Genomic DNA, 24,493 nt, shown 5'->3' on the forward strand with positions numbered 1-24,493 from the left:
GTCGGGATCTATTTCTATTTGAATCTGACACCACTGACATAAGAAGAGATGGAACAGATAGCATTTGCTATAGAAAATGTTTTCTATGTACTATATTAGTTTTTACTATAACAAGGTTCTATGTGCATTCATGCTAATATAAATAAATATTAGAAACTTTGCCATGAGTTGTACTTTTAAAATAAAAGGTAAGGCATATCTTACATATAAAAATACAGTGGAGAAGATATGGCTAGAGACTGGGAAAAAGCCCTAACTTTCAAACAAATACATGGTTATTTAATTCTGTTATACATAACAAAAGCAGGGCGGTATATAGTGGAAAGAGTACTTACACTCAATCATAAATACCTCTGGTTAAGTGCCCTGCTTCCGTCAATGGTTTTAAGACTCTGAGAAAGTAATTTAACCCCGAAGAGTTCCCAGATAACTCTCTAAAACTCTAAAGTTGTAATGCAGGTTCCTATCAGCTTTTATACAGTTTTCTCATTATGAGTTCCCTAAAGAAATGAAATCATGTCTGGCCTAAAATGGGGCCAAATACATTTTTAGAGGGAAGAAACAGCAGGGCTTTATAGCTCTTGAAGATCTGATAAGATAAACATTTCTTTTAGCTTATAATAATTTATGATTTCTTGATCATATGTATGAACTACCTAAAAACAGGAATAAAGTCTTATAAGCAAGTTCAGAAGATTTTGAGTCAAAATATTTTATGGCTCAAGATTCAGGTCACCAAGAACAAAACCCCTTAATTTTATAGATGAGAAAACTAAAGTTAAAAATCACACAGCTGTAAAATAGATGTACTGTGGGTTGAAAACACATCTTTTAATTAACTTCTCATCAAGGTAGGCAGTTACTAAAAGCCAAATGATGGATTAAATTAGCATCAACATATCATTTCTTAAAAAAGGTAAAATTCCATACCTGATTCATCATTGAAAGAAGTGAAGCTGATCAACATTTGCACATTTACTTCACCACAACCATTTACCAAAAGTCTGAAATCTTCTGCTGTTAAATCTTCTAATGAATTCTTTGGAAGGACATCCAACAGGCCTTTCCTCATTGCCTATGAAAAAAAAATTATTTCATTCTCCTCCATTCTACATACTATTATCTATTATTAGTGAAGCAGAGATGTACTGTAAGTTTAAAAAAAAAAAAGACAATTTTAAAGTCAAGTAGTACTATGAACATTTTGTCTAGTGAATGAAATAAATTTTAAAAGTCCAAAGTGATGCAACTGAAAAGTCAATTAGACAAGGGCAGAAGAAAAATGGTAGCTCAAATGAATAAACAGCAGTTGACGAGCCATAAAATAAATAGGAATGACACTTCAAACCATTATACTATGCTAGGTTGTGGGAAGCCAATAAGAGAATAGATAAAAATCTGAGACTCCTCTTTTGACTCCTTTTGTGATCCTTGTGATTTCTTGTTGAAAAGTATTGTGACCTTATTGAAAAGCTTTAAGTTCCTAGCAAACCTGAATTTAAAGGGTTAATACTGTTCCCCTTTGCCCAGGAATGCAGCTACAGCCAAGGCCAAAACTTTAGCAAGGGGCAATTCAACCCTGAGAAAAATACTCCCAACTTGGCTTTCTGATAAGAACCAGTCAAAATTCAGCCTTGGCCTTGTTCTATTCTGAAGCCAATGTTTTGTGTTTTGATGTGACATAATTTGCAACTTCTGCGCATCTGCAAAGTTTCAGGGGGGTTCTTTTGTGTGAAACGAGTCTTGAAATATATATAATAAACTCCATGCTCCTGGATCCAGAGCTGGAAGCATGAGGTAAAAGACAACTTCCTTGTCCCATCCTTATTTCCTTATCAACTAAACTGTCCTTATCAGATTATCAGAGAAGATAAAGAGATCTTGACACTAGGTGACTTAAGATTGAACAAGACATAGTTCTGTGAACCCAGGGAATCTAGAATGTAGTGGTAATAATGTAGTATCTACAATAATATTATAATGATAACTATATTTTAAACTAAATATAAATGCAAACAAACTTGTGCAAATCAGAGGAAAGGAAATAAAGTATTTATGTAGCACTTGTTACATAAGGCATTTTCTATAAATATGATCTCAGATAATCCACAGAACAGCCATGGGAGGAAGATGCTATTATTATCCCCATTTTCAGTTGAGGAAACTGAGTCAGAAGTTAAGTGAGTTTGCCCAGCATCACATAACTTGTAAGTGCCTGGGCTCACATTTGAACTCAAGTCTTCCTGATTACAGGTACAGTGCTCTGTCTACTTTGTCATTCACTACTCGCCTCTAAAGAATATCAGAAAAGATTTCAAAATTGAGGAAACAGAATTTAAGGTCAAACTTTTTAAAATGGAAGACAAATGGCAGAAGGAAATAGTATGAAGAAATAGGAATAAATAGCTGGACTAAAAACACAAACATTTCAAGTTTACAAAGCTCAAGATACGAATTTTAGCATAACAATCCTAGGGGATGAAGTGTTATTCTTGGGCTACAGATGAGAAGATAGGCTCAGAAAAGCTGAATGACTTGCCCCAGATACTAGTGTCAGCAGCAAAATTCAAATTTATGTCAATGAAAAGAGGACCTCATGAGAAAGGCTGGTAGGGTCAAGTATTAGGTCATGTTGAAATAGCCATGTGATGACCCAAGATTTTTAAATGAACAAAAAATGTGCTTAATTGGTCAAAAAAGGAAGTCCTCTTCGCACTATAGACACTTATTACTTGACTAATGTGAATATTTGCCCAAGTAAATGGAGTAGGGAGAGGGGCAGAAGGGGGCTATGCATCCATGGAAGGAAGAGGCTAGCCCACAGTTTAAGGACACATGGGAGCTAGGAACAGAGAAGCAAGAGCAGGAAGAAGAACACACAGGAGCCAGGAACAGACACATGGTACTTAGTGCAGATGAACAGCAGACAGACACACAGAGGCTGGACATATGGGTGGCTGAGGAAGGAGGTTTTAAGTCAAGCCCCGGACACAGCAGTGGTGATGGCAGTCTCTCAAGGTCTCTCCGTATGATTGTTCTGCTTTCACTTGGAGGGTTGTTTTTGAAAAAAAAATTTGTGGGGTCAGGAGGTGGGAAGCCGTGGCACATCAAGCCGAGACACAGGAGTGGAAAGAGAAAACACAGTGTTGTATAGTAAAATTAACACAGGTATTTTTATGTAATGCAGATTTCTTTCAGAATGCTTTATGTAAAGTTTAATTTGCATAAAGCAAATTTATATAAAGCAAGAACCATCTATATTAACATGTTTTGAGTTTAGAATAGTGAAGATAAAAACAGTTATATACATGCAAAGAGTTCAGCATAGTTAAGTCAGAAAGCCAAAAGATGCCACTAATTCCCCTATTTAATTACACCAAGGTTATCTACTGATAGCAGCAGTCAAATAAAAAAAGTTAAACAAGAAGTGCCTCCCACTAAACTCTACTAGGTCTTTCTCAGATTTGAAGCTGCTTATAGGTCTTTTCTCTCCTTTGTTTTTTGCTCTTGGAGAATGCATATAAATTAGGCAGTCTTTCTATTTAGCCTTGCAGCTGTAATAAACAGAAACACCAAGTAAACACTAAAAACAAGAAGACTTAGGGTTCTAAGCCACATGAATATTAACTAGACTACAACAATAAATTCTAAGAAAATACTTACATGTAGAGGCTGTTCAGCAACTACCAACATTCTGTGTTCAGCATATTTCCGTACATACTCATATACATTCTGAGGGGTGACGGGTATATTTACACCATTAGGAATTAGTTCAACCTATACAAAATGAAGATGTATCATTTTGTTTTTTAAATGGGAAGCAAAAAGCAGTAAATTTGAGGTTAAGGTAAAAGCTCTTAAAAATGTTAAGATTAACAGAATTTTAAAGTCTAAAAATAATTCAATAATCAAGGTACATTTAAAAACCTCCATTGAAACCATATTTTTTATTTTTAGTTCCTTTCATTAATCTATTAATATTTATATAAATAACAGCATACTTTTAATATACTGCAGACAGAATCCTAAAACTGGGAATTTTACTTACCTGTCCTCCACCCTCTTCTTTGCACAGGTCTATTGCAAATGCCAAATCCATTGCTGCGAAAACAGCATCGGCATCTGTACTCTGTGAGGCGAGGATAAGTTGCCGCAAACTCTCATACATAACAGGATCAAAAAATGCAAAATCGTGCCAATTAACCTAATAAAAATATTTTTAAATGTTATTACAAAAAATCCATACTACTAAATGAAATTGCTCATACTGTTGTTTACAGCAAATAACCCCCCCCCAAAAACAAACAAACAAACAAACCGAAAACAGAAAGATCACCCTAGATGATAACAATTTTGCTTGGGAGAGGTAAGTTTAATAGATCCGTTGTTCTGACAATGTACCTCCAGCGTCATGAGACTATAAAACATTTTTTCAAATGAACTTCTACATTTTTTTTTTCTGAGCTTAAGCAAATAGAAATTTCATTTGTAAGAACAGTCATCAACATTCTGAAGCACTGAATCTATCTTCATTTATAATACAGCAGACTGAATAAAACTTCTGGCATTTCTTTCATTTGAATATTGGTATATTAACATAGACAGGAAAGAACCAAAGCTATGTGAGGGGGGGAAAATGCAACAAACTGGAGGATCTAAGTGTCAGCCACACTACTTGCTAGAAGTATACCTTTGGAAAGCTCACCTAAGTCTTTTTGGGTCTTAGTGTATCATCTATGATCTTTAAGACCCCTTTGTCCATTACTAAAATGTCTTTATTACATTATTGGGGGAGTACTATATCTATTGTTGGATTTGGTGGATGGGATGGTTGCTTGTCCTGAACCAATTTTCTCTTATTTTTTGTTAAAAAGGGGGGGAGGGATTTTAGGAAATGTTATATAAAAGCCAAAGATATCAGTAAAATTTATTTTTAAAAGGTTAATACAGCAAAATAGTCACTAGAATATCAATCAATAAGGATTTATTAAGCTCTTGTTATGTTCCAGGCACAGGGGATACAGTCATTAACAATACTATCCTGATTTGGGGTTCTTAAAAACAATCTTCTCCTTGAACCATTCTACACCCAGATACTAAACTGATATGCCTAAATCAAATGGTCTTCCCAACTCAAGAAGCTTCCATGGCTTTTTATCCTCCAGGATAAAATACAATTCCTCTAACATTTAAAGTCCAATTCAAGATGGCTCCAATCTACTTTTCATACTAATCTTATCGTGAACTCTTCTATCTAAACTGAACATGATATTTTGTATCTCCTATCTCTCTAACTTCACATAGATTGGCTTCTCCTCTCTTCCCCATTTAGAGAATCTTCTCATATTACCTATACTTTTAAGAATTCCAAATTCTCTTTCAAGCTTATTCAAGTATTCTACTTAATATGAGGTCTTTCTTGACTACTTTCCTTCCCCGAATGGTCAAAAACTAAGCCTACTATTCCTAAGATTTGAAATTGCTTTGTATTTAACTATCTATGTCTTTTCCTATCCCCACCCTTAGACTAGAAGGAGGACATTTTCTTTTTGTCTTGGCACCTACAACAGGGTCTGGTCCACAGTCAATATTTAACAAATGCTTGTTGAATTGAAGTATTTGGCTGTGGTTAATAAATCCTATAACCTGGTATTGTCACACCTTCATACAATCTGGAACAATATAACAAATGTTGATTATCAACTTAATCATTTTTACAAAGTTTTATTAATCATTTTAGGGGAATCTTATGATATCCTGTTTTTCTACTTGTAATTTTAATTTAATACAAGTATCTATTAATTTTGCCAGCACATAAGTACATGAAAACTAATTCTGCATAATAGTATAAAATTACACCTGATCTTAACATTAAATTGTATACAAAGAAAGATATGCTGATTATTTTAACAAACAAGCAATTTTAGTAGAGGGGAAAGATGACTGGATTTGAAATCAGTGGATTCAAGGGGTCAAGACTACCACTTATTAATCATGACTCCAGAAAAAAAAAAATCACACCCTCTCTAACCTGTCTTTATCTATAAAATGAGAATAAAAAAATTCAAACTACCTACCTTTAGGGATTGTTGTAAGGATCAAAAGTAAAATTTATGTAAAGTGCTTTGTGCACTATAAAGCACAACATAAATGTGATCTATTATTATCACTATTTTTCAAAAACATTAACAAAATCAGGCTACTTAGAATCACTTACTTTTCTACCAAGCAATACTTTAATTACATGCCTATTCAATGTGATAGGACACAGTTCATTCTGTAGCAAGCAGAGTCCAAGGATTCTGAAGATGAAAAATAAGAGGAAATTTATGAAGCTGCAACTTAAACAATACTGAAGTATGGCATTAACACATACTGAAATATTCTCTAAATGTGAAACATATTTTATCAGGTAATTTCTAAGGGCTAAATTTATATTTATATTTAAGACTTGTGATGTAGGTAAAGTGTATATGCCTGTATTGTATTCCTGGCTTTCAAAACCAACAGAATTTGCTTCTACAACTGAAGTAAATGCATAAAATTAAACCCATCAGCCAACATTTTTTTAAATAATCAAAATGTAAGATTGGTTATCATCTTACCTGCCAATATTTCTGAAACAATTTAACCTTGCTTCTGTGTTTTTGCCAGGTCTTGGAGTATAAAAACCTCTTTTTCCAGGCTGGTAAAACAATGGAGCATTATCATCACCATCATCTGTATCATCTAATTCCATATCTACCACACTTCTACTGGAGCCATGTCGTTTTCGGTTTTCCTAGGGCCAAAGAAATTACAAAGATGATTTGTGAAAGGGCATAGAAACTTTAAATCCATACATGGTAGAGCTGCAAGTAGTAATAATATCAAAATGATTAAGCATTTGGTTTTTGTGCATTACTGACCACAACGAGCATATGGGAAATATCGTTAGGTCTAAATCTAGATAGTTTATACAAAATCTAAATCCAAAATCTACTGTATCCAGTAAAAGAAATTCCTACTACATATGGCTCTCAATATATATATTTTATAGTCAAGATTTCCATGTACATCTTGCGCAGAAACTACCATTAGGGTGGTCCCTATCTATGTTATGTGATCTTTTAAAAATTATTCCAAACAAATTCAGGTTCTCATAAAGTCATTCCAAATAAAATCCAATTCAGAATGTGCTTCAAGAGAGTGGCTTGGGGGCAGCTGAATGGTTCAATGGATTGAGAGCCGGGCCTAGAGATGGGAGGAGGGGAGGGGGAAAGGGGAAGGGGAGCAAAGAAAGAGGGAAAGAGAGAGCACAAGCATGTACCGTGGGTCCTAATTTAAGCTGTGATAAGAAAACATTATAGTCCAATTCTCCTTATTTATTTTCCTTTCTTCCATTACTCATGTCTTTGTACCTTTCTTCATTCATATTTTACTATACTAATTTCAAATAACAATTTCTGAGCACTCCCAGGTACGCATTATTCTGTTCTAAAACATAGTCAAGTATCTATAGAACCACAAATGACCCTAGCAGTTGAAAGTGGAGAGAAAAGGAAGAATGAGTTAAATAAATATGAATTTTGGCAAAATGGAAAATGGTGAAGACAAAATAAACTCATTATTATTATTGCTATTATTATTATTTTAGATATTCACTCAAAGTTTTAAGAAAAGCAATGAAAATTGGCTAAATCAACTTTCTTAAATTACACTTGTTTTGATTCTGCTTACAAAAAAAGATTTCATACCTGCACCTTTTCTGAAGAGTCTAACAATCCAAGGTCCAAGATACTATCAGCTCCATTTTCCCTGAAGAGAAAATAATAATGATGTATATTACATACAAACAGGAAAAGGAAATAATCAGAATATCTAGAAAAATGTTTTTTTAATTTAATATATATATATATATATATATCACCTACACATTGGCAATGTATGGTGCATACATATACATACGTGCATACATTGGCTGTGTGTGTGTGTGTGTGTGTATTCAGAGAAACAATATAGAATCAACATTGTCTTTGTGAAGAAATAAGCCAGGCCTTAAGAGGATGGGGGAGAATTTCATAGGATAGTAGAAAGGCACCCAAGTGGAAAGTATAGGGAAAATAAAAAACCAGTACTTTGAACAAAATGAGACCCTACTTTCACCGAAAATGTAACAACAAAAAGATATAATAGGAATTTTAATTAAAAAGGTAACATATTTTGGTCATTGGAACTATTTCAATACCAAGCAGATGAAGACTTTTGAGGACCTAAAAATAACTGTGAAAATACTGCACTAATAAACTATGACTTTGGATGTCTGACTGTGAAGTTCGTTAAAAAGTAAAATTTGGGTGGTACTTGACTTAAGAACGGTGTCTTACAGTATAATTTAAAATTTGGTACTAGGTACATAATATTTTCAGTAGAAAGTCTTCAATTAATCTAAACAAGGAATTTTTTTCCCTCCACAAATATATATTTACCTTCCATGTGCAATAATTAGTTCCATGGCCTCATCTACTCTTGCTCTCAAAGAATCTTCGCTTGCTAGTAGGAGCAGCAGCTGAGCAGGGGATAATTCCAATAGCATACCTGTGATTTTACTTGCAAATGCCTATAAACAACAACAAAAAAGTTAATTTAGTCTTCCTAAGTCTTCCCTGTTTAGTTATAAAAAACCATTCACAATATACACATACAGCTTTTGTATGAGATACATAAACAATTAACACAGGTCATACAGATCTTAAATGGCAGAGATGGGCTGTCAAACCCAAGTTCTTGGGTTCTGAATGCAAAAGAATCTGGGTTTACTCATTGTAATTCATATACTTATGGTTGTATTTAAGGCTAAACGTTTTTTTTACTAAAATAAATGCGTATCTCTCATAACAGAACTACAGCAAAGCCCTACTTCATGAACTGGTGATAGCCTTCCTCTGGCTCAATTTTCTCTCCTTCCCCAACACCTATATAGTTATACATATGCAGAAACAGCAGCTGTGTAACTAACACAAAGAGATTTCTTTGACATTCTCTATACAAAAAATTGGTTTCCATAATTATTTCTTCATTAAATACACTAATTTGCAAAGTAGTAAGATACCATTATCTGTAATCTACTGTTAGCTAATTCAAATAGTAAATCAGCTGTGCCAAATGAAACTCACAAATGATTTACCCAGTTAGAACCATGCTTCCAAATCACTCATTATGAAAGAAGAAAAAACAAGCTGTATAAACAATATAATATGGGCCACATTTTCCATAGCATTTCCATACTGTTTGATAAAAAACATTGGATTACTCTGGAAACACATGAATGGCTGACTTCTTGACAAGGACAGACATAATTCTAAAGCAAAAAATCTTGGAAACAACCCAGCTAATTACAATTTCACCTATGCATTCTGGTCTTACTGGTTGCATTGCTTGAACCCGGGGATAAAGCCTCTCGCCAAGTGCCTGACGATGTGCTGGAAGAGGATCAGGGTCATCACTAGGATTTCCTTCAGATGCTGGCCTGAAAGGCCTTGTGTCAATGGAAAGTTGTCTCCTAAAATCCCTAAACATCAAAGAAAGGTACTAAAATTATCCATAATAACTATATGTCCTTTTAGTAACAGAATTATAATATTAAATTGTCTAATTCCAATTATAAAAAGTTTAGCAAAATAAATTAACTTCACTAGATTAAACATTAACTGCCTAGTTACCATATTTATGTTAAATATTACAATTTCAAGAAACAATATTATGAAGTTAATCAAAATGTCCTGACAAATAGGATCTTGAATAGAATATTAAAAAGTAAAATTTCAATTTAGGAAGGTTAATCATTTGATATACAAATTCTTTAACTCACATGTATTTATTAAAGGAGAACTTTTATAAAGCATTGTATGGCTAGTTTACTTTCAGTTATTACATACATTGGTATACATTTGAACATCATAAAATTTTATTTCTTTAAAAATATTCTGACTCATACTTCTCCCTATTTCATAAGCATAAAGTGTTTAAAAAACAAAACAAAACCATTACCTTCTGTCTTAGAATGACTAAGGCAGAAGAGTGGCAATGGGGATTTAGTGAGTTACTCAGGGTCACATAGCTAGGAAGTGTTCTTGTCTCTAGGCCTGGCTTTTGAGCCACTGAGCCACCTAGCTGTCCCCAGAATTCCTGCTTATCAAAAATATTAAGAGTACATTATTACAATTACAATAGAATATTAGCATACCTGTCTCGATCTCTTCTAGAACCTGCTCGCAAACCACTACTCCTCCGCATTTCCCTTTCTCGTTCTCTTTCCCGATCTCTCTCCCCTCTATTCCTTAATCTTTGCATCAAACCTATGGGAAAAGTAAAGAGCAAGTCAATGACCTTTTTTTAAGTGATCATTAAAGATCCTGAAAGGTCATAAAGATCAACTTTTGCTAACACATTAAATCTACTCTAAGAAAGATGTAGAGTAAATAGATCATAGCGATTTCACAACAACTGTAAAAGGTGGTATTTTGGAAACTTTTAAATGGCACCTCAAACTATCATATGGCATATTCTGCTTAATAAATTAATGTCTCAAGATGTGACTAAGAATTTTGTTCAGAACAAACCATTTTTTGAACAGGGTGGCAGACTTAGGGGCAATAGATTATACCCATTTCTCCCGCAATCCTCCCCCCAAAATTCCTCATAAATTGGCACAACACTTGGCACATCTAACTAATTATAAATATTATTAAGTGCATAATTATGTTTTAAGCACAGACTTATTTATGGTCTTCATCTTAATCCCACTACTTCAACTCTTACCACTGGAAAAAGATACGATATATTATATAGTCATCACACACGTAGCTATTAGAGATCATTTTGTCCAACCTCCTCCCAGAATATTACGGAATGTGTCAAAAAGCAAAAATCTCACACTTGTTAAAAATTTACTTCTGATCAGGTTTACATTGTTTAAATTAACAGAAATAGCCATACTATTTAACATTAATAGTACTATTAACTAATTTTAAACAAGACTACTGTTATAACGACATTAGATAAAAGTTGTTTTCCATTCCTTATTTTGAAACTGGACTGGTCATCAGCTGGAGCTTCATTCACAAAATAGATATTTATTAAATATGTACTACATGCAGAATATGGTGAGAAGGGCCTAGATATAAAAGAATGAAATAAGCATGATCTCTGCCCTCTTAAAGTTTAAAATCTGGTAGAATGATTCAATATATTCATAAATACCTATATTACAAAATGCCAAAGTAGTAGTATGAAAGAAAATGTGAAATGTTACATAAGCTAAGAAAATGTTATATAAGATCTAAAGAGAAAAAGACCATTTTCATCTGGCATGAGGTATAAGGAATAAATAGAGAAAGGGGAAAAGAGAACAAATATCTTCCAGGAAAGGTGACATTTGTGTAAATCTTGAAGGATGGATTGTGTTTCAGCAAGTATAGATTTTGGGGGTGAGAGGAAGATAAGGGAAAAAAGAAAGAAAGGATATCACATTACATCAGAGGAAACAAGGTAAACAAAACTACAGAAGAGAATGAGGAATAACAAGTAATCCAAACTAGATAAATATAAAGGAGTGTGAAAACAGAATGAAGGCGAAAGAGTAGAGCTAATTGCAAGAAATCTGAATACAAGGAAAATGATGCTAAAACCTGGTAGACAACAGTAAGCCATTTTTAGGAGGTTTTGAAAAATCTTACTATGCCAAATATATGCCAATATGATAAAATTACTATTAACAAAATTAATTTAGATTTTAATGCTAAGCCAATTCATTTTCAATAGGGACATTTTAGAGAACTTGATATCACAAATAATAAAATTCATCTGGAAAAAACAAAAGATCTAGAATATTAAGGGAAATGATTAAAACAATTAAGGGTTTAAGGGAAAATAGCACACTTCCAGATCTCAAACAATATGACAAAGCAGTAGTCATTTAAAACCTTCCAGTATTGGTTAAAAAATGGAAAAAGATCAATGAAGGATAATCAGAATTGGTGGAATTCAATAACCCTATGTTTGATGAAATGGAAAGCATAATGAAAAAAGTCCTCATATGATAAAAAAAAAAAACTGTTGGAAAAGCTATAAAGTAGTCTGGCATAAATAAGGTATAGATATCCCAAACTACTTAAATGCCACAAAAGTCTACTTATTTAGCAAGAGGACTTCCTCTATTTTATTATGCAATAGTAAATTATTTAACACTTCAATTAGTAAGAATGAAAACTACCAAAGGGCAATAGAAAGACCCATGGATGTAAAGAAGCAGTAGTAACCCTTTCTGTCATATTACACAATTCTAAATTTTTATGCAACCATAATATTCAAGATCAGACTATTAAAAAATTTGAAGTAGATCACATTCTTTTCACAGATATGAGGAGGAAATGATATTCTTAACCAGAGAAGAGATAGATCACAAAAGATTACTTATCAAAGATTAAATAGTTAACTTCAATTACTTGAAATGAAAAAGCTTCTGCACAAGCAAAATTAATGCACCTAGGATAGGATTAGAAGGAAAGTCACTAAATTGGGGTGGGGGTGAGGGATTTTTTAAATCAAATTTCTGATAAGGGTTTGGTATCCAAGCTATGTTGACCAAAAAAAAAAAAAAATGTATGGGTAATAGCTATTCCCCAAGAGATGAGTGGTCGAAGGATTATGAAAAAATAGCTTTCAAAAGAATAAATACACAATAATCACCACCACACGAAAGAATGCTCTAAATCACTAATAATAAGAAAAATACAAATTAAAACTAGGGTTTTACCTTACATGCTGCAAATAGGTAAAAATGAGAAAAAAATGCAAAATAGTCAGTTTTTGGAGAGATTATGGAGTATATATTGTTGCTGGAAGTGTAAAATGGTACCACCATTTTTGGAAACCAATTTCGAATTATGTAAATAATGTGACTAAAATGTCCATACTCTGAACCAGAGACTCCATTACTGGGTTTATAACAGTAAGAAGTCATCAAAAGGAAAAAAAAAATTATAGAATCACTTTTTGTGATAACAAATAACTAGAAACAAAGTAAATGCTAATTAACTGGGAAATGTCTAAACAATTTATGATATATGAATGCCATGAAATACTTGCTATGCTATAAGAAATGATATGTGTAATTAACACAAGAGCATAGAAAGATCCATATGAACTGAAATGGAATGAAATAAGCACAGCCAAGAAAATGATATATACAAGTAACTACGATAATGGAAATAGAATTAACAACTATAACTAAAAAAAATCAAAGTAAATGTAACAAAATTATAAATATCAAATGGGACTTGAAAAAGATTAAGTAGAACTTGAAGAGATATAAAAGACACTCCCAACTCACCCCTTTGTGGAGGTGGGAAATCCTTAGGTGTTACACACTGCATGTGTTTTCATATTTTTTTCAATTTATAGATCAGATGTGCTGATTTTTTTTTTCTTCTTAAAAAATACTATTTGTTACATAGGCTGGCTCTCTGGGAGAGGCAGGGGAGGGATGCTTGGGTTAACATTGATGATGCAAAAAACAAAAGACATTAATAAAAGCTTTTTAAAAATTAAAAAATCAGTAAATGAAATTAAAAAAAAAAAAGCAGCTTGGGATAACTGAAAACACCATGCAGTTTCACAAATGCAATCTAATGTTTTTTCCTCCTACCAAATCTGTCACTAGTTCCCTGTGAAATATTAGGTTCAAAAGGACATGTTAAAAGGCTGTTCTAACAATACATGCAGAAAATAAGAGGTAATCCTATAATACTGGCAAGAAGGGATAGATATAGAGGCTATTTCAGAGGATAAATCAATAGGATGTGGAAAGGATAAGAGAGGAGGGAGAAACAAGTCAAAGTAAAATGGTAATGTTTTGAACATAAGCAACCAAGTAAAAACTGGTACTATTGAAAGGGGGGAGGGGAGAAGAGAAACCTGAAGAGTAGCCAAGTTTGGGTGGAAGTTTGGTTTTGACATACTAAGCTTGAGAGAATGGTAAATTATCCAAAAGTGAAGATTTCCAACAGGCAGTTGAAAATGTGGCTCTGAAGAAAAGGAAAGTACATATGGACTGTAGCTAAAGCCAGGAAAATGCATGAAATTGGTAAGGAAAAAAATTGAGAGGAAAGAAATGGAGCAGGAACAAAACCTTTGGGAAATACCAACAGGAATACCAATATGAGTAGAGTGAGAATATTCTTTGTTATATGAGATGGCTCTTTGGGAAGAGGTACAGGAAGGAACACAGGGGAAATTCACAAGATATAAAAGCAAAAGATATAAGGTTATTCTTTTCTTTAAAAAAAAATTCTTAGAGGATGAGGGACCAGTTAAGGAAATGGAGGAGAATGAGGAAAATGTGGCATTACATAAGTTAAGGAAATAAGAGTTGCTTACCATGTAAAAGCCAATAGTGCTGGGAATATGAAGATGAAATAAAACATAGTCCCTGCCCTCAAAGAATTGACAATGTATAGAAGTAAGAAGACAAATTAGAAATATGTGAAATAATTTGAGGCAGAAATCATTTCCAAATAGAAGTATGTAAAATGTTATCAGGAAAAGGACATACATATGACAAAGTGCAAGTTATTAAAATAACTGCTTTAAAATGACCACATTTAAGGTAACATTGCAGAAGTGTCAAGATTAAACAATAGGGATTTGGCAGAATTGCTACCTCTGCAGAAACAGAAATAGCTTTGACTTGAATTATTGCTGTATCAAAAGCTGTCTGTGTGATAGTAGGTAACTCCCATGTGACTACTACATGTCAGTTCCTTAAAATTTATGAGGATTTGAAGGAGATAAGCTATCCTGCTAATAAGTTTCCAGTCAAGCCAATGCAAGAAAAGGAAATACCAATGAGGACAGAAAGGAGGAGATGAAAGAAACATTTCCTCTACCTGAAGACTTGTCAACACTATATATTGGTTCATAGGTATATTTCAATGTGTGCTAATATGTGTCTTCCCCACTTTTGCTACTTTCTGTCAATGGACAGATGGGAGAAGGGCAAGAAATCCATCCTCTCTAAGGGCAAACAAGGAATTTAAAGTATCTTGCAGATGGAAAAAGAATCAGAATCTTAGACTAGGATGACAGTTTTTCCTTGGGCTGATCCACAATCTAAGGAAAAGAACCTTCAACTCTAAGCACTATCAAAATACAGGAAACCCAGGAAGAACTATGTTTGGCTTGACTATTTTTCTTAACTATGAATTCAGTTTAGATCTAATACTTTACTTCCTCTGTCTTGGGGAAGAGATTAAATCTGAGGTAAGAAATATCACCTCTGAACTGTGGGAGGGTTAGGGAAGGATGAGAAAGATTTAGAATCAAACGTTTAACTGAGTAGATGTCAAAAAGTCAATTTCCTTATTTCACAAATAAAAAAACTGTGATCCAGAGAAATTAGCATGCTATTCTACTTCTCTTTAAGACTATAAGTATAGAAGAGAACCTTACTGATGGTTTAAAATACAAACTGAAAGCCTTGTAAATCCATAAAGTGTACTGATATGTATAACATTAAAAATAAAATTACTGTTTTTTTCCTGAGCAATGCTAGCAATGTTGAAGATAAAACAAAACTTTCTATACAAAATATTCAAATATTCCTAAGTTTAAACTATTATGTTTTTTCACCATCAACAAGGAATGGAATTTTCCTTATAGAATACTTACTTGTATGTGTACCTTTGTTGGCATTCTGAATACAATCTAGATTTGGCAGTTTTTCATTTGACAAAAAAGCTTGTGCAATAGCAGTATAGAAACTTCGTGCCACACCACTGCCCTCTCCTGGTTCATCTTTAAATGTAACTTTTACTCTATGTACAGCCATGGGAGTAGTAGCACATCTGCGACCAAAATGATTGTTAAGCTGCCTCATTGTTTGCTGAATTAGAAGATCACGATCTCTATCAACCTAATGGAAAATACAAGAAAGGACTCATTTACTTGATCAGAAAACATTTAATGATAACCTGCTCTAGGTAAAATAACTGAAGACATAACTAGATGTTTTCTTTCATTAACAATTTAAAGTATTTTTTATGCATAATTGAAAGCTATCAAAATTCTTAACCTTTCCAAAAATACCTGTCTCAAAGCAATAGTCCTATGTAGAAGTTAATGACACAGTGGATAGGGCACTGGACCTGGAGTCTGGAAGACCCAAGTGAAAATCTCGTTTCAGACACTTAACCACCAGGGGAAAATCAATTAACTTCTGCTTGCCTCAATGTTTTCAACTATAAAATAGAGATAATAATAGCGCTTACTTTGCAGGGTAAAGTTCAAATGAAATAATCTTTGCAAAAGAGCTTAATGTAGTGCCTGACACTTAGTATGCATTATATAAATGCTTATTCCTCACTCTCCCCTTCAGGTAATTTAAAACAAAATTATCTCTTTTCTAAAGTTTCACATAACTAGATAATAAATGTGTTACTAATGGAATACTATCACATTAATTCAATGCAAGCTCACTGCAAAAAGTGCAAAACTTATAAAAAATTTATATTTAAGTATAAAAACATTGCCATCATATAAAATTAGCTACCAAGTTTCTGGCAACTTTTTCCTTGGAGCTGAACTTTTAATAAATATGTACTATAAACTGAAAAAGAAACACAATACCTTTACCTCTAATGTTAAATCTCTTGACTGCTGATTTCTCAGTTTTTCCATCTCTCTACGGAATTTTGATTCTTTTACTTCAAAACCACCCAATTCAGTAAGGATCTTTAAAAAATTATAAAATGACAGCATCAGTTTCTGAAATTACCCCCAAAAAGATAGAATGGAATCTATAATGAAGACATTACATACTGATCCAGGTTCTGCACCAACATCTTCCATGAACACTCTGCCAAATAACTCTAAAGAAAGGCGCCAGCGTCCCAGCAACATATCATGAGAGATAACCATTCCCATGAAACTGCATTGAGGCCTGGAAGAAAAATAGAAGTAAAATCACTTAGCTAACACTGTGGATTAATTAGCAATAAAAACCATAAATTAAGACTTATGCTTCAACTTCGATAATCACTACATTGCAATGATCATTGTAATTCCAGAGGACTCATGATGAAGCACATTACCCACCTGCTGATAGAGATGATGGACTCAAGAGTACAGTTTGAGACAATTTTTTTGGACATGGCCAATGGTGAAATTTGTTTTGCTCAACTATACATGTTTGAAACGGTGTTTCCCTCCTACTGGTTCTTTCTCAATGGAGGGAGCAGGTAGAGGGAGAGGAGGTGGAAGGGAGAGAAGATAGATTTTTGTTAACTGAAAAAAAAAATGCTATTTTCATTTATCACTACTTAATAAGGAAACTATGCAGATACACAAAGAATATGTGATTTTGCCAGTGTGTGTAACTACTGGTTTGAAAACTCCTATCGACATAAACTGATAAGCTTTCCATGAACTAGTGATTACCCAAGATACAAAATAATTAAAGTGTCTCACCCCTGGGTCACAAAGCTATTAAGTGTTAGGAGTGGGATTTGTAATCTAGTACTCTATCTGCTAAATCACACATTCTATGTGAAAAATCATAACGATATTTTTTTAAATACCTGAATGATGTTAGAGGAGGCCCTTCACTTTCAGTCAACCCTATTTCAGCCAACAAACTACTTTTCAATTGTGCTGCAAGGTCATGAGCAGATGGCCCTGGTTTTGAACTTTCAGATTCTTCTGTCAGCAAATTTTGTTCCTCCCCTTCTTTCTTTTGCCGATTTTGCATGTTCATTACATTTTTCAGGTTGGCAGCATAAGACATTTTAGTTGGAAGAACCTAAAGAATTTCAGAAATGAGTGATACATTTCAAAATCAATTCAAGGCATCATTTCAACTTAATTCTCTAAAATGAATAGTCAAAAGAAAAAGTTCCCATCAAGAAAATCTGACTATAGTAAAGTAACTCAACCTACTGCTCACTCTGATTAGTCCAATATGCTTCCCTCCACAGGATATCAAGTTACTGCTTTTAAAATTCGCTTGAGCATTTCAGATATTTCTAAGACATTTTTATGATATTTGAGTTCATATGTTTCCCTTCTCATTTTTAGTGTTTATACTTTCTTCTGTCTGTTCCATTAATACTACCCTATTTTTTTCAACTGCATTATCTCCATGTATATTTCACACTGGTTGCTCCAGATTCCTGAATTCATTAAATATGAGTATTCTTTTTGAGTCCCCAAAATATATATCAACTTTAAAAAAAAAAAAGGCAAAAACATACATCAATCACTTTATATAGTAAAGGAAAATTCCTAGCCATAAAATATATCCAAAAGCCCTTTTAACAAGTTTCCTTGGGTAGAGAACTTGAACAAAAGCATAATTAACATAAGTGGTAATTATTTGTATTAAAAGTAGTAATGAAGCACAGAAAAACATCTTCAATAGTTTTCCCAAAATTTCCTCTCAAAGGTTTTCAAATGTAATATTGGCTAATTTTAATAAAATATATTACTATTCTTAGGTCAGTTTCAAATATGGTAGCTCATTTTCACAACTATCTTATGAGCTAAACAAAACATGCATTATCTCCACTTTTCGAAAGGCATGAAGGTTAGAGTCAAGACTAAGATCAAGGCTTTATTACTCCTAATATAGTATTTCTTCCCCAATCTCTCAAATATATCATGTCACAACACTAAATACTTCACTAATAATGTTCAACTCATCTGAAAATTCCTAATATTACCTCCCTAAAGATTGTTTATATTGGTTCTATAACATATTTGATGAGGTATGGAATAGTCTGTTAAGTGTTAATGGTATGGTTTTTCCCAGAGGTGCCAGCTTTGCAAAGATGTATATAAATACGAAATTAAAACTCGGAACTCCCGCTTTATATCCATAGCACCTCAGTTATCACAAAATGCAGCTTTCATTTCAAAAGCTATGCCTATCCCCCTTTGATGTAACATTCTGAGATGTCAACTTTTAGGTACGTCTTGTTTTAAGAGATGATTCTTACTAATGAAAAAACCTACAACTTTTTAAGATGATAAACCTTTGAAATTAAAGGAACAAAAATAAAGTAGCTACCAAATTTTAATCAGTTTATTAAAAGCCTAACTCTTGAAAGATTTTGAAAGTTTTAAACAAATCTATTTACCTCTTTCTTCTACAGGTTAAAAATCAAGTCACCCCCTTTCTAATAACTTCACTTCCCAAATACTGTTCCATTGATAGGAGAATATCTACTGTACAGAATGTGTGTAAATGGAAACAAACAGTACTTCTGAACACTTCCATTAGTTTTCAGGAGTTACTTTAGACTTGAAAAAAAAGGTGCCAAAGAAAAACTGCATTAATTTCTTCAAAAAATGGTTTGGATTATTGCAATCCTACCTCAAGGCAGTTCCTATCCACTGTAACTTCCATAAAGCATTTCCCACTACTGGCAGATGATGAATAGAGACCCTGACTCGGACGGCCAAAAAGATCCTCTTTTCTAGCATTTGGCTGTAATTTCAACAGAAACATTCTAGTTATGCTACACATTTAATTTAGTTAAAATTCAGACAAACCAAAAAGATTTTAGAACTGGCCTTTAGTTTCACCTGTAGTAGATGTGGCTGATCAGCCAAAGGGATGGCTTCAGCCAAAGGTACTTCAAAAGGATTTGGAGGTATACACCCAAGGAATGTCATGGAATCTGATCGTCGGAAAAATGGATGATTCTGTCCCGTTTCTGCAGTGAGCGTATCATCATCTTTATCATTCAATGTGGCACCTAAATATAAAGAGACAAGGTTTGTTCTTTAAAAAATTACAAGCGACACCTTTAAAAAATCAAAACATTACGGATGATCTTCTTAGGAAACTTTAGTGTCACTGAGAAACAATGAATGGTTCCCAAACTTTGAAGAATAGAAGTGCAGTAGTTACAAAGATCTGAGCTTTCAGAACAAATTATTCCAATTCTACAAAGGAAGTTTCTAATAGGCATTTATAGGAACAATGGCAATGCCAAAGTCAAGAGTTCTTTCCTGGTGATTCCTAAAATTGCTCTAATTTTCTCCTACAGATGGGACAAAGTAGAAAACATGTCTTTGACAATCTAGACATAAATCCTCAAAGAAATTCTGACTGAAAAATGGAAAGGCTGCTCAAATATCATAATCTCAAAATATGCTACCTATTTCCTCTGATCCTCAACAAAAATAAAACTAAATTTAAGCCAATTTTTGCTGTTTTATATAAGCTGAATTTAAATGATAATACTTGAGTAATTCTGTCCTTTCAATATTTCTACTATATTCATAATATAAATTCACTCATAGAAATAATTGTTAATCCTTTGTTTCAAGTAGCTCCCCAATAACATATCCAAAGGAAAATATATGTTACAAGGAGAAATACAAAAAGAGACAGAAGGAAAACATAGGAAATATGGAGTTGGAAAGGTAGGATGAAATCTCCAAGCTTTAAAAAAATCATTAATAAATGAAAAAATACAAATAAGAAGCATATATACAAAAAAATATTTAAAAAAGAGTAATGAAGGAAAAGAGGAATTCCCATCCAGATAGAAATTAATGAAGTTAAAAAACTTGAAAAAATAAGACTGAGGCAGTCATTTCTCGAAGTAGATTAGCAGTTTTTCTATGCACTAACTTTGATTGGTATCGTCGTCATTTTCATGTTCTGAATCTTCATTGTCGATGCCCAGTTCTAAGAGCTCACGGGTCCTGAAAGAGAATGGACACTTTTAAAAAACAATAAAGTGCACTAAACCATGTGAAAAAGACACTTCAGGAAAATGGTAAAGAGGATACATGGTATACTGCTAATGGCAATGGGGCGGGTTTTTTTCCCTTCCTATTTTGTGGAAGGTTCTTTTGGATTTTCTCCAGTAGTTTATGATTTATATTATATCCACAACCTAGTTTGGTCATCCACTAACCAACTGACTTAGTTTAAAACAACAACAACAACAAGAACAAAAAAAAAAGGGTGGAGGAAGGTGGTAAATCCATCCCATAATTAACCCCCCATTGATTCAATGATAAATGCATCAAAGCAGTTTCTTTCTGAAAACAGGGAACCAGGATAAGAATTGCAAATAAGGAACTCTACAATTAGCTGGTATACCTAAGAATTAAAAAAAATTTCATCAAGACTCAAAGCAGGCAATAACACAGGATTTTTCTGACAGAACTATGGTGAAAAGCTACTATTAGTATATCTTTTGACTCTTCAGAATTTGAAATAGGAAGAGAATTGCCAACTTAAGAATAGTTCTACAGAGAGCCAAGGCCTAGAGACCAGAGGTCCTTGGTTCACACCTGGCCTCAGACACTTCCTAGCTGTATGACTCTGGGCAAGTCACTTAATGCCCATTGCCTAACCCTTGTATGGGTTCTAAGGCAGAAGGTAAGGGTTATTAAAAAAAAAAAAATAACACTACAAATGATAAAACTTTAAGCTTGCAGAAAAACTTAACTCTATTTTCTTGTCTTTAGGGATCTTATTATTAATATGTATAATTTGTGTTCAAAAATCAAATGAGTTGACACTTCTCTAAGTTTTACCCATAAGTTACTATGACTATGATTATTTACATTATTTTGTTCCAGTTTACAATCTGAAAATTTTAAAGAGTCTGAATCTTTAAAGAGAGCATATGCTAGCCAGCCACAAATGCTAAAAAAAAACACATTCTCCTAAACAAAACTATACAAATCACTTTAGGAAAAAAGGATAACAATTAATTCCTGATATTATTTTCTAATGAATCAAAGAAAAGCAGTTAGTCTGACTTAAAAAGAGTTCCCATAAAAATGACAGGTATTTGAATAAAGCTTTAAGAAAGTTAGTTTCTTATTTTGGACCAGAAAGTTAATAAAAGTGCCCATATAGAGTTGTCAATTTGAGGTCAGGAAGGCCTAAACACCTATTTGATCGAGTAATGGTACAAGCTATCAAAACTATTTAGCTTAACAAAAAAAAAAATAAAACTTACTACATAATGAAATACATGACATCATAACAAGCTGGCTATATAAATGCATTCCTGTTTTAACTTTGAATTCTGAAGTCTGTGTAGATATGCTCATCTCAATTAACAGTTAATTTTTGATTTTATGTGAAACTAAAACTGCAACTCTTCTATTCTCCACACTTAGAAAAGCATGATTATAATACATAATATACAATAAAATAAGACCCTTCAGGTCAAATACTTTATTCTAGAGAAACAAGCAGTTGTAACTTTGCTTTCCATGTAAGTGGTATTTGAATGAAAGAACATTGATCACAAAAGATTTAAAAATAGGATTTTGCTTTTTTCTACTGTTTTAAGTTCACTCTTTTGTTCATTCTAATTTAGAATTAATAAAGATAGAAGACACACTTAAAAGTCAAAAATCCCTTTTTTGATGGTGATGAAATCCACCCCCCCCTTTTTCCAGATTTTAAACAATTCTCTCTGTAAATAAGGGGTGAGGAATGGAGTAGGGTAGTGATGAGTAACCTTTTGAGTTGGCGTGTCAAAATTCACCAAAAAACCGAGTATAACTCCAGTGGTGTGTCACTTCAAGAAAAAAACCATAATTTCACGATATTTATAGTTTAAATAACAAAAATGTACAATTGTAATATATAACTCTCTTTAATAAACAAAAATAGGTAAATCAATATAGGTAGAATTGTCATTTATAGTGCACAGAGTGTCTACACTACACAACAGCAAATGTTTCATTCTCAGCATGTTGCCCCATACTTCTCTGTATGTGACCGCATGTCATCAAAAATGGCTACACATGTCAGTGCTGACATGCATGTCACAGGTTTGCCATCACTGGAGTGGGGGAGGGTATTTTACTTTATAAACTAGGTAACAAAGAAGCAATAAATATTTAATTAAATCTAAATTGAGACAAAACTACAATATGCAAACTCCTCAAGCACAAAGCTCAGTAAGGAATAGGTAAAGAGAAGAAACTAAATAAGGTCTATGGTTCTATACAGATTTGAAAACAATTAAGTAGCCTGCTTTGGCTCATGTAGTCTTTTTTGCCCAATCCCAACTCCTGGCTCCAAAGGTGAAGGACCAAAAAATAAAGACAGCCTCAAGCAAGTAAATTTTAAGGCTGACATAATTTACCTTTTGCGTTCTAGTTGAGGTGTATCCAAGGTTGTCTGTTGGTTCATTGCTTTAATCCAATAAATAAGGGCTTGAAAAACATATGCAACGTGTTTTAGTGAGCAAACATCCAAAACAGGAAGGACATCAGAATGTTCATCATTATGAGACCGCATTAAGGAAAGGGCATAATTTAAGAAGTCACCTCGAGCAGACATCATTCCCTGGCGAGCACTAAGTAAAGTAGCACGCCTGTAGAAACAAAAACAAAACAACTGAAACTAAAAACAATAAAACAATAATGACCAAGTTTGCCTCCAAAGTACAGGTATTTCTCCCAACTTCTTTGCAGAGATAGGGGAAATATAGATATAGTCAGAGTTTTTTGGATATGTTTGTTTAATGAACTGTTTTGTTCTCCTCATTTTATTCCTTGTTACAAAGACTTCTCTGGTAATGGTGAGAGAAATAAATTGGGAAATGTAAATGATGTAAAAACAGAACAAATCAGTAAAATTTATTTTAACAAAAAATGGGTAAGGTGATTTTGCCTCAATTTTACTAAATAAGAGACTGAAAACATTCATTAATAACAGAAGAATGTAAATATACCTCTAGTGCAAAAACTTTGTTTTTGTACTCGAGGACAGTGCTTACCTTACACATAAGTAGGCAAATACTAAAAGCTTATTGAAACAAATGGATTATATCTCCCTGAATCTGCTTCCTGATCTAATATCTACTTTTATTTCCAGCGCCTAGCACAATGCTTCATATATATATGTATATATATATATATATATAGTAAGCACTTAAGATGTTTTCATGAATTCATAATGAATATAATTCCACCTTTAGCTGTGAAGGAATTAAGTGCTCTTTATAATGGGTCCCAAATTTTAGGAAGGATATTGATGAATTGGAAAGTGCCTATTATTAAAAGGTAACCAGTATATGAAGTGCTGAGGATAGGTTGAAGGAACCAATAAAAAATCCTAGAGGAAAAAAAATGGAGAGTGGATGTGGGTATAGGGGATAAATAGGAGGAGAGAAGAACATGTTACTTGTGTTAAAGTATTTGAAGGTTTATCACCTGGAAAAAGAATTAGATCAGAATGCAAAGAAGTAGACAATATAAGAAAAATATTCTAACATTTGGGAAGGAATGGGTTCTGTCTACCTCTCTGGAGATCTATAACAATTGCCTGGATGACAAAGAGATTATCCATCCTTGAATATACATTGGATAAGTGGTTTCTAAAGTCCCTTCTACCTTAAATGTTGATGATAGTGGAAATACATTCCTGCTCAAAGAGGGAGTGACTAGTATTACACACAAAATGAGT

The 24,493-nt window shown here is 33.2% G+C and overlaps 1 protein-coding gene across 1 annotated transcript in view; it reads right to left on the bottom strand.

Annotated features, from left to right (window-relative positions):
• UBR5 (ubiquitin protein ligase E3 component n-recognin 5) overlaps positions 1-24,493 on the bottom strand; it is a 179,179-nt gene that overhangs the window by 3,920 nt on the left and 150,766 nt on the right. The window contains exons 22-38 of the mRNA XM_044684009.1: positions 23,169-23,399; positions 20,678-20,751; positions 19,621-19,793; positions 19,409-19,522; positions 17,616-17,836; positions 16,858-16,978; positions 16,672-16,770; positions 15,709-15,952; positions 10,226-10,337; positions 9,406-9,550; positions 8,469-8,599; positions 7,737-7,797; positions 6,606-6,781; positions 6,218-6,302; positions 4,049-4,204; positions 3,664-3,777; positions 931-1,075 (exon numbers count right to left, since the gene is read on the bottom strand). Of these exons, the coding sequence (XP_044539944.1) occupies positions 931-1,075; positions 3,664-3,777; positions 4,049-4,204; positions 6,218-6,302; positions 6,606-6,781; positions 7,737-7,797; positions 8,469-8,599; positions 9,406-9,550; positions 10,226-10,337; positions 15,709-15,952; positions 16,672-16,770; positions 16,858-16,978; positions 17,616-17,836; positions 19,409-19,522; positions 19,621-19,793; positions 20,678-20,751; positions 23,169-23,399 (2,402 nt within the window). The remainder of the gene's footprint in view (positions 1-930; positions 1,076-3,663; positions 3,778-4,048; positions 4,205-6,217; positions 6,303-6,605; positions 6,782-7,736; positions 7,798-8,468; positions 8,600-9,405; positions 9,551-10,225; positions 10,338-15,708; positions 15,953-16,671; positions 16,771-16,857; positions 16,979-17,615; positions 17,837-19,408; positions 19,523-19,620; positions 19,794-20,677; positions 20,752-23,168; positions 23,400-24,493) is intronic.

The sequence above is a fragment of the Gracilinanus agilis genome, chromosome 1, assembly GCF_016433145.1.
Source record: "Gracilinanus agilis isolate LMUSP501 chromosome 1, AgileGrace, whole genome shotgun sequence".
In the NCBI taxonomy this organism is placed as follows: Eukaryota; Metazoa; Chordata; class Mammalia; order Didelphimorphia; family Didelphidae; genus Gracilinanus; species Gracilinanus agilis.